Source organism: Bidens hawaiensis, unplaced genomic scaffold (genome assembly GCF_021521415.1).
Source record: "Bidens hawaiensis isolate Kalapana, Puna unplaced genomic scaffold, B.hawaiensis_p1.1 tig00003430_1, whole genome shotgun sequence".
NCBI classification, from domain to species: Eukaryota; Viridiplantae; Streptophyta; class Magnoliopsida; order Asterales; family Asteraceae; genus Bidens; species Bidens hawaiensis.
In genome coordinates, this window is record NW_027491191.1 from 53827 (window position 1) to 64564 (window position 10738).

General features: G+C 32.4%; 1 protein-coding gene across 1 annotated transcript; it reads right to left on the reverse strand.

The window, feature by feature from the left end:
• Positions 1-5231: 5231 nt before the first annotated feature.
• LOC143623370 (very-long-chain aldehyde decarbonylase CER3-like) lies at positions 5232-10294 on the reverse strand. The gene is made up of 11 exons (XM_077094300.1): positions 10078-10294; positions 9730-9953; positions 9310-9545; positions 8019-8238; positions 7632-7759; positions 7207-7463; positions 7013-7120; positions 6404-6610; positions 5938-6048; positions 5643-5816; positions 5232-5515 (listed from the first exon to the last, which is right to left on the reverse strand). The coding sequence occupies exons 1-11, from the start codon at positions 10210-10212 to the stop codon at positions 5360-5362; spliced, it is 1956 nt and encodes a 651-aa protein (XP_076950415.1). The 5' UTR covers positions 10213-10294; the 3' UTR covers positions 5232-5359.
• Between the last annotated feature and the right edge of the window lie 444 nt (positions 10295-10738).

The following is a 10738-nucleotide window of genomic DNA, read 5'->3' on the forward strand; positions in this document are numbered from 1 at the left end:
TATATATATTTCAATTTTTAACGAAAACGAAACTAGTTTTGTTTTTATATATTTTAGAAAGCAAATAAAACACACACTATTTTTGTATTTTTTATCTTTTCTCCCCTTAAATTTGTGCAACAAGTAAAAATAAAAATAAAAGGAAAAAAAACTTTTATTTACAAATTTTAAACAAAAGTAAACTTAATCATCAAAACAAATCATTTCAAGGAACTCTACAAGCGCATTGAAATGAGCAGTACAACTGGTTTTGGTAAACAAGTTCGTCACATTATTATCAGTGTGGACTTGTTCCAAATGAATCAATTCACGTTTGTAACAGTCTCATATAAAATGGATTTTAATGTCAGTGTGCTTGGTTTTAGAATGTTGAACCAGATTTTAAACAATTGCAATGGCATCATCATTGTCACAAAATATAGGAGTATCAAGAAGTTTCAAACTGTAATCCAGCAATTGAAATTGCATCAAAATGACCTGTGAACAACAAGAAGATGCAACCACATATTCAGCCTCAGCAGCGGATGTAGACACGGTTTGTTGCTTCTTTCATTGCCATGAGATGAGTCTGTCTCCCAAATACTGATATCCAGCAGATGTAGATTTCTTGTCAATATCACAACCTCCATAAGCATAAGCATATAAATAAAAAATATGAGTTTTTAGGAGACCAAAGACCTAACTTTGGCTTCCCTTTCATATATCTAAAAATTCTTTTAACAACAATTAAACAAGAAAGTTTAGGATTAGCCTGATAACGTGTGCATTGACAGACTGTAAACATGATGTTAGGGAGACTGACTGTTAGATACATTAGGGACCCGATCATCAATTTATAAAGCATTTGATCTACGGATTTCCCTTCTGGAATCGAAGTAAGCATTGGTCTTTCAGCCATTGGTGTCGCGACAATCTTGGAATCTTGCAAATCAAACTTAACCAACATGTCTTCAACATATTTTCCTTAATGTAGGAGAATGCCATCTGAATTCTAATGAACTTGAAAACCCAAGAAAGTAGTCATTTTCTCAAGAGAACTATTTTTGAATCTTTTCTTCATAACAATCTCAAATTCAACACACTGCTTGTGACTTGTGGACCCGAAGATGATATCATCCACATAGATCTGAACAACTATAAGATCTTACTTGACAATTTTGATGAATAAAGTTTGATCAGAAGTACCTCGCGTGTATCCATGATCAAGAAGATGATTCGTCAAGGTAGCATACCAAGCTCGTGGAGCTTGATGTATACCGTAAAGAGCTTTATCCAACTTGTAGAAATGAGTTGCTGTTTTCGATCCTTGAACCCAGGTGGCTGTGTTGACGTCCATTTAATAAACAGTGAGCCCCATGAACAATGCATACTCCAAGAAAATTCTTATGGCTTCAAGACGAGCCACCAGAGCATAAACTTCTGTATAATCAAGTCCTTCAATCTGACGAAACCCATGAACTACTAGCCTTGCTTTGGTTCTTAATAACACACCACTATCATCATGTTTGTTACGAAAACCAATCTTGTGTCGAGTGACTTCTTTACTTCATGTAGCTTGACCAACTTCCAGACTTTCAACTTATCAAACTGATTTAGTTCTTCATGCACGGCATCAACCCAACTTGGTTCGTGTAACGTCATGTCAATACTTTTCGGCTTTATCTGAGATATGAAACAGGAGTAGAGACACTGATTAATTTCACCACTTTTAGTTCTAGATTTAACCCTGCTTCAATGGGACCAATAATGTTCTCAACTAGGTAATTCAATTGAACACTTGTAGGAATCGGGTGAACTGGTACTAATGTTGTGACTGGCAGGTTCGAAGGATCTTCTGTTGAGCCGAAAGTCAAAATTCTTGATCCAGAATGTGAAGAGTTTTTTAACTAATACGTACTTGCAATATACTCTTCTGGAATTGGATCTGAAAAACAAAGCTAAGAAATTCTCAAGAAAATTTCTGATAAAAAAACAATTTAATAAAATTAAATAGAAATAATTTGAGGTTGAGGCGTAGCCTTAGAGTTATAAAAATATTTTGACGATTAGTCATGGTCTCGGAGTAATAAAATAGTTTGAGAGTGAAGCATGGCTTCAGAGTTTTGTGTGTGTGCATGACAAATAAAATAAACAATTAAATAAACAGTTAAATAAGTACTTAATCTAGCAAGTAATTACATAAGCTGTAAACAATCAAATATAATACATCAGGTAAACAAATAAGCACGTATGGGGCTCCTAAGCATGTTACTAAGGCACCACTAACGACCTATCTTAAACCTTCGGATTTGATACCAATCTGTCACACCCCAACCTACGGCGAAAATGCCGGGGCGCGAACTGATTGTCACAGCTCTCAAGGTTACTATCATGCACAATATTTAAATGACAATATCTATTTAATTCGATTCAATAATTCAAGTACAAAATACAAATTATTAAACAAACAACAATTACAAATTTAAATTCTTGATTGTATCATTCCTAACTTAAATTCTTCACTAAGTCTTCACCAATCTACATTAAATTTCTACGATAACCTGCATGTACGTATAAAATAGAATTTTGTCAACAACACATGTTGAGTGAGCAACACACCAGTTTAGTTGTACATGTAGTATATATAACAAAAATACGTAGCTGCAACAAGTCATATGAGAATAACAATTAACCAAATGAGTAAGTATAACTGAGATGTCGAGAAGCACAAAGGCTATAACGACTGGCGTATGATCATACTATTATGAGATTATGTTGGACCTCTCCGAATGCGGTTCACGTAAAGCATGTAAGCACATAAACAAGTAAGGTATAAGTTGTTAACACATAAGGCAAAGTTGCAGTTTTGAGTATAAGTATATATGAGAAAGTATATTTACGCATATGTCCACAAAACAGTTAAAAGAAGTAAAATAGGGGATTGTGGTACTCACCTGAGCAGGAGATAAGCAAACGTGGTAAGATAGTAGTAAACAAAAGTTACGCTCTTCGGGAGTTATCGACGAGAAATCCTAAGTAACAATACTTGGGAAGTAAATATGGAGTATAACAAAGCTAAATCTAGATAATGGTTCGGGATTTGATGATCAAACGAGTTCTTACGAAAGCTTAATATTACTTGGATTTATTATCAAAGTTTTATCGTAAATAATTTGATTTAATTATATAAAATACACAAAAATATTTAGAAGATTTTATAATTTGTATAAAGAGATTGTTTTAGAAACTAACTATCTAAATTAAAATACCTTTAATATATACACTTATTATTAAATAAGATTTCTTATTAAATTAATATTGTAAATAATAAATAATAAATAATACTAATATTTATGTAAAGATATGATCTTTTATATATAAGAAAAATACTTGAACTTATCGTAATATGTTAATTAACGAGATTATATTATGTATTTTAATGTAAAACACCTTTTAAATATTTAAAACCTTTATAAATTTTTAATAATCAAAATATATATATGCATATATATATATATAGGGGAGGGTTATTTTGAGATCCATTGTGAGTTTTAAGAACTTTAAGAACTCAATTTTGAAACACACATTTAATTAAATGATTTGAAATATGTGGCTGAGATTAAATTTAATTAAAAAATAAAGCAGGAGAGAGAATAAGTATTATTGATAATTACACAAGTTTAAACGTTAGTTACACATGTGTAAAAAGTCGATTCGGTATGTAAAAAAATACTGTAATTTTTTGTACATCTTACGTATTACACATGTGTAAAAAAAATTCGAAAAAAAAAATTGTTACGTTGAGTTCTTTCGAGTTCTTAAAACTCAAAGTGGTTCTCAAAAGAAATCAATCATATATATATATATATATGTATATATATATATATATATATATATACATATATATATATATATATATACATATACATATATATGGTTTTCAACCAAGATTCGGAAGACGACAACATTAGTGTGCCGGTTTTAACAAAATATGAATAATTTAATATTTACTATATGATTATTGGGATTTAAGTGATTAAATTGATTTATATATTATATATTAAAATAATACTAGAAGGAAAAACCAAAAATATGGTTTTCAACCAAGATTCGGAAGACGACAATATTAGTGTGCCGGTTTTAACAAAATATGAATAATTTAATATTTACTATATGATTATTGGGATTTAAGTGATTAAATTGATTTATATATTATATATCAAAATAATACTAGAAGGAAAAACCAAAAATATCGCTGCTGGAGGGACTCAAACCCAAGCCCTCCAGCCCAGAACTCAAATAAAAGCCACCAGCCAACTGATCTAGATGATCAGTTAATAACAGCTTCAAAAACGTAAATACATATCAGGTCAGACAAAGAAACCAGAAAATATACATGAACCCTAGAGCATCAATTCGTTAAATTGATTGTTAATCGGTCATATGATCATGGGGTTAATCAGGAATGACACAAGACGAACATAATCATGTAAACAATTACCTCTAAACACCAAGTATAATGGGTTAATCACTCGATATACTGGACGGCTCAACAAGAACAAGAACGGCTACTTGCAGATCAATATACTCCAATTCGTTTAAGGGTTAATGTAGGCGATGGTTTAAGGATTACACAGACGAGATTAATTGAAGAATAAATTTCGTTATAATACGGATTGATTAACGAGTACACACGGTTTAGTATTTTAAGCAAATTCGTATTAGATTGATCGTCTTAACTAAATTAAAATCGTCGGTGAGCCGCTTATGGCAAGATAATCAGAAACCTTGATTCAATTTCCTACTTTATGACGAGAATTAAGCAACAAGCAAAACTAAACGAGTACGGGTTAGGGTTTGGATCCGGATCACGGGTTGGGTTAAGAGGGTTAATGGGTTATAATAAACAGGTATTGCATTTTAGTCCTTGGATTATGAAGAGGGAAACAAAGTGGGGGTAAAAGTTCATGTTTGGGTTAAAATAGCCAAAATTTAAAAGTTATACATATGCTTTATATAATTAATTATAATATAATAATAGTTACGTAACTTGATAATTGAAATAAAGTTTCCCGGATATCGAAATGGGTCGGGTGTTTAATAAAATATTAATGTAAAAAAAATCCAATTTATTACAATAACTACCCTGCACCTATTTCATTATATGTGAATATCTTAAAGCATTTATGCTCGAAACTAATGTCTATAAACGAAGATATTATATCAACTTATAACGTACGTTATTACGTTATTGTATTGGGTATATTACAACTTAAAGCCTTTAAAAGTTTACATTTTTAAAAAACTTTACAAGTTTACACTTGATCATGTAAAGTCATATATATAAGATACAAATGGGCAGTTTCCTAATGAAACAACTTCAGACCGGCTTGAACCCATGTCTTAGAGCCGCTTCCCAAACCACATCAAGCCGGTCTACATTGATCGCACCAACTTCATTGTGTGTCCAACCTTCAAGAAGATGAACTATCCCACCAGCGTGACAAGCATGCACCACACCTCTTTCCATAGTGTACTATTCAAACAGTGTGCATTAAAAAGCATAAGTCATATTTATAATAATCCAATAAATTTAAAATCAAGTTTAATTTCTATCTTTGTAATTACTAGCCCACAGGGGTGTTTTTGTCATATTACACTACCTCACACGAGCCTAGGCCTTGGACATCATCAGGAAGCTTCATGGCTGCAAGCTTACTATAAGTGCAATCTCTTCTTAACTCCAACACAGGTGGAACCACAAACTGATGGAAATGTGTTCCGGGTGGGGCCCATGTTTGTTCTCTTGGTGTGGTCCATTTGCCCAGAATCCATGTCTAATTAGATTAAACAAAATTAATAATAACATAAAAAACATCGTTGTAAAATTTCTTTTTTGCTCATTACTAGACTAGAGTACTACCAACCTAGATAAGTAAACAACAAACAAAATCTAACCTTGCAGTGTTTAGCAGCTTCAAACTTTGTCACTTGAATCAAAAGGTTTTGATTCTCGGGTGAAGCTTCTTTCTGAATACTCTTAAATCTTTCGGTTGACTGAGTAAGCATCTACATGAAATTTTATACGCGTTATAAAAACAATTTGGGCAACTTTTGACACGCTTGACTCATTTTCTTTTATTGAAACCTATAGTATTTAGGGGTTTAACTTAATATTTAATTTGGACCATTTGATATATTTATGTTTTGAACATAATCGAACAATAAAAAATTACATTTTACCAAAACAGAACATTTAAAGACAATCAAGCAGGTTATACAATTTTGGGCTTGGTTCATTGGGCCATTTTTATTATTTTGTTTTTATTTAAAAAAAGTAAAAATGAGTAATAACTTTTGCGTGAAGCTGATATATTAAACCCCAAAATATTTGGTTTTTTATAAATAAAAAGAAAAACCATACCAAGACTCTAACTTGACGACGAGCTAAGTAAAGGGCAATGGCTCTTCCTAGTTTAGACGTAGCTCCAGTTAAGAACACCTGTTTAACATCTTGAGCAATCTCATTCAGAATCACGGCTGCAGTCAACGTGTTTCCATGGACTACGCAAACCATAAGATCCGGATGTTTTGTGACAAAAAGTTTCCCGCCTCCGTTCAAAGCTTCATTCTGTAAAATAACGGTACAAAGCCAATTTAGTAACTCATTCATACACCTCTTCTTTACCATGAGAACATGTACGAGTGAACTTATAGGACCCCACTTATACCCTACTAACCAATTTGCAGCTTATGCTGATTAAGCAGCCTTCAAGAGGGTAAAGGCAAATAAATCAGGCATCTCGGTGACATGCATAGAGGAACTCTAGTGCTTAACATTGTGCAACCCCTTGAAGGGTAAATCATATTCTCAATTTGGAATTTTGATATTTTGGAAAACCTATCGAGTGCAATCCTATATGACCGACTCATTTTATGCCTAGTGAATCATTATGAAATTTTTTTTGTAATTTAAAATAACGTTTGCTAGAAGGTATCTAAAATGCTTTAAACTATAGACGACTACACGAACCTTGTTCAAGGCAGCAAGACTGAGGACCTTGACCCCGATCCTATCTGCCATTAGTATTGCTTCTTCAATTTTCTTATTTATGCCGTCTTGCGCAAATGGTAAAAAGTACTGCACGCATTTAACACAACTAATAATTAGAAATAATTAATATAAAATTTTAGTTCTTGAGAAATTTAAGCTAATTAATTAGGTACCATGAAACCAAATCTTGGCACAATCCAACTTTGAAGCAATTTCCCTCTAAGATGGCAGAAAATGAGCAAGAAAGGCTTGGAAATAGACCACATGATCAACACCACCAAGAAAGCAAAAGGCCATAAAAGGAGCAAGATAAGGTTTGCTGAAAATGGCAATGAGCTTAAAGATCTAAAAACAAATGGAACATGCATTGATGAGATGATGTCTACTCCATGTGCTAAAAACACAAAATCAGGTGCTCTAGCTTTCTTGCCTGCAAATACAATAGGAACATGTGTTAGGCAGACGAAATCAACTTTATGCATATCATTGAGTTTAGCATATAAATCATCAACATGCCTTCAAGGGGGTAAAGACATAAACTAGTGGAAGTAGGTAGTTTCGAACCTGCTAATAAAAATCAAACGCTTAATAAATATACCTTCATTCGAATGTAGTTCTCTATGAAGGTCCCAAGAAATGCCGTTCATGGTCTTTCCCAAAACATCAAAAAGAGGCATAAATAAGCAGAAATTGGTCTTCATGTCTTTATGGTGTATAAAATGGTACCTAAAAGGTAAAAACACATGAGTTAATACTCTTTATTTCGTTAGCGCGCTTTGATAAATAAACTCGCTAAATGGATAAAAAGTTAACTTTTAATATTCCTTATTATTATATAAGTTGATGTGGCCCGGTTTCCAGTTAAATTAATGACTTGATAGCTCATCAGTGATGCAAAAACCAAATGTTTTTCATAATTATGTTATCACACTAAAGCTGGTTATTCTTGTATGCATTTAGTCTTTAATTATATAACAAAACTTACGTTGGCGTATAAATAACATATTTGAGTATGGGCAGGGCATCAAAAACACGAGGAGGAACAACTTCGACGTTACTATGCCCCATACATCTAAGGAAGTCGAAGGCTAAAATATAACCATAAAACATGATGATCGAACCATGTCCGATCAAAGTAGTCCCGATGACAGGAACTCCTACAATCACACAAAGTAACAGATGCTCCAAAAATGTTGCATGCCCAGCTGCACAAAACGGTAAAGAAACAATTAGTTAAATTAGGATATATAATAAATGCACCAACTATAACTAGAGTTTTGTCGGATCTATATAATTATTTAGGTTGGATGTCGTTTTTTTAGTATTTGGATAACTTGATGACCAAAGTAGCACGTGGCTTGAAACATACTTTTGTTTTGTAGTGACGTTGCTTACTTCTGTGCCTATTAATTTATCAAACGAATTCATTTAAATAAAAAGTATAATTTTTAGAAGTTTATATTTATTTTTATATATATTCAACAAACAATATATAGCAGTTTATTAATATATTAAAAGAAACTGCTTATGAAAAATTTATTAAACAGTTAAACGTTGCATCTGGCCACAATCAAGGAAACGTCCACGAATTGACGACCCCTTTGGTCTCGACGAAATATTGTGCTTGGTGTCAAGCAATCTCCCTTCTGGGCCGGACGTAGCCGATTCTTCTTTCAAACCTCCTCAAATTATTCTTGATCTAAACGACCAAAGTTTGTTTCGTTCTAGGTGCGATGTGTTAAGGGAGGAAGGGCTTAAGGATTTCCAAGATGTTGTTAAGGGTTGTCCTACTTTGTGTGACAACACAAAGGAGGCTGATGCTACGATTAGATTGGCTTGTGACCTGAGGATGAATTTCGAGGGAATGGAAGACCTTGTTTGCAAAGCTATAGAATAAAGAGGGTTTGAAGTCCTAGGTTGATGATTGGATCACAAGGTTATCTTTTGGTGGATTTTCCGGGTGTTTCCTGTTGGATTTTTAGGAGTTTTTGATGTTTTTTTCCATCGGCCTTGTGGTTTTGTTGGTTGTTTCCTTGGGGTTTTTGCTAGCTTCCAGCTAGTTTTGTTTTGTTTTTTTTTTTAATGAAATTTGTGTTAACAAAAAACTATAATATATTTATTTATTAGTATCAGTAAGAAGTTTAGGTAAATTAAAGGGTAAACGGGGTGAAATTCAAATATCACTTTAGATCTAGATATAGATTGCTTTGAGGATATGTATTCACCAAAATAGACCAACCACATCAATACATTAATTTAATGATATATCATTTTACCTGTATATGGATGGTTCACTCTGGAGCTATGATGTAGCCAATGATATTGTTGGAAGAAATATGATGAATGTAACAATCTATGAAGCCAATAATATAGAGGTTCTGAAACCCCAATATGGAAAAGTATACAAGATACAATCCCACTTGTTTTCCAAATAGGAAGATTGGTCATTGAAGAATTCATCAATAGGAATATTATTGAAGCTACATATGCTTGAAGTATGATGAAATTGTCCCTGTGATCAAAGCAAAGAAGGCATGCACAACTTCATCAAAACCGCATAAACAAAATAAAGCGTATTATCATAGCGTTAAATTAAATGTTAATTAATTAGGTAACTAATCATGTAATACCATCATTAAGTGCATTTTCAAACACCTCAAATGCATTAAATATGAAGATTAAGATAGATGAATTACCAATGCCATTCGTTGTCGATTTGATGGAAATCAATGCCTTCTTGAGATAATTGACGATTTCGATTAATAAAAAGCATGTTGTTAAAAGAATTCCATAACTGGTGCACAAGTCCCCTTAATGAAGACAGGATTATAACATGCATACACCAAGTATAATCACTTTGCCTCTTTTCATAGACTTTTGAATAAATGAAATCAACAAGAAGTGGCCCAAACAAGAAGTACTGTTTCAACCAACAATTTTAAGTATCAGGCCACGAATTTATAAATATTTTCAACAAAAAGTGGAAATCCAGAGAAACCCAATTGGGAAAAACAAAAAAGAAAAAAAAATCAAGAAATACATACCTTGAAACTGCCAAGATTCTGCCATGGCCAACCAAACAATGGAGCTCCCATTGTCCCTGATGAAGAAAAATCTCTGTCACCAGCTACTAAATCTTTCTCAGTTTCTTGAAGCAAATCTTGTTTCTGGGTAACCATTTTCTTGAACCCAATTCTGTAAAATCAGTTTTGCTTTCTTGATATATATTTCTTTCTTTAAGGCTTCAAAGGCTTGCTGTTGATGATGGATGTTTTGGAGCACAAATGACTAATGAGGACTATATATAGTGCATTCACAAATACGTACATACGCATGTATTATTATTATATAAAGTGGGTGGTCCCTTGTTTCGTGACGGGTTCGTAAGAGTTAAATCTAATCCAATATCTTACCTGACTTGTCTTAAACACTGATTCTATTTGGGTATTATTATTATTTTTTAAATAATAACTATTAGTACGTGGTTACATTAAATTATGTATTGGATTAAATTTGTATTATTAAAAATGTATACTAATTATTGGTGGTTAGAAAAGATAATTTTATCATTCAAAAAAATGTTACTACTTAAAGAAGCATTCAAGCATCGTGTCATATGAATAAATACTTGTAAAACTTTTAAAATTTAAAAGCTTTTAATATGTCATTCTCGATTGTACTATACTATAGTATATATATATATAT

Coding starts and splice junctions, on each gene's coding strand:
- LOC143623370 (XM_077094300.1), bottom strand. CDS start 10,212: ATGGTTACCCAGAAACAAGATTTGCTTCAAGAAACTGAGAAAGATTTA. Junction 7,121..7,206: donor TGCCAAGATTTGGTTTCATG/GTACCTAATTAA, acceptor AAATGCGTGCAG/TACTTTTTACCATTTGCGCA. Junction 5,516..5,642: donor AAGGCCTAGGCTCGTGTGAG/GTAGTGTAATAT, acceptor CTGTTTGAATAG/TACACTATGGAAAGAGGTGT.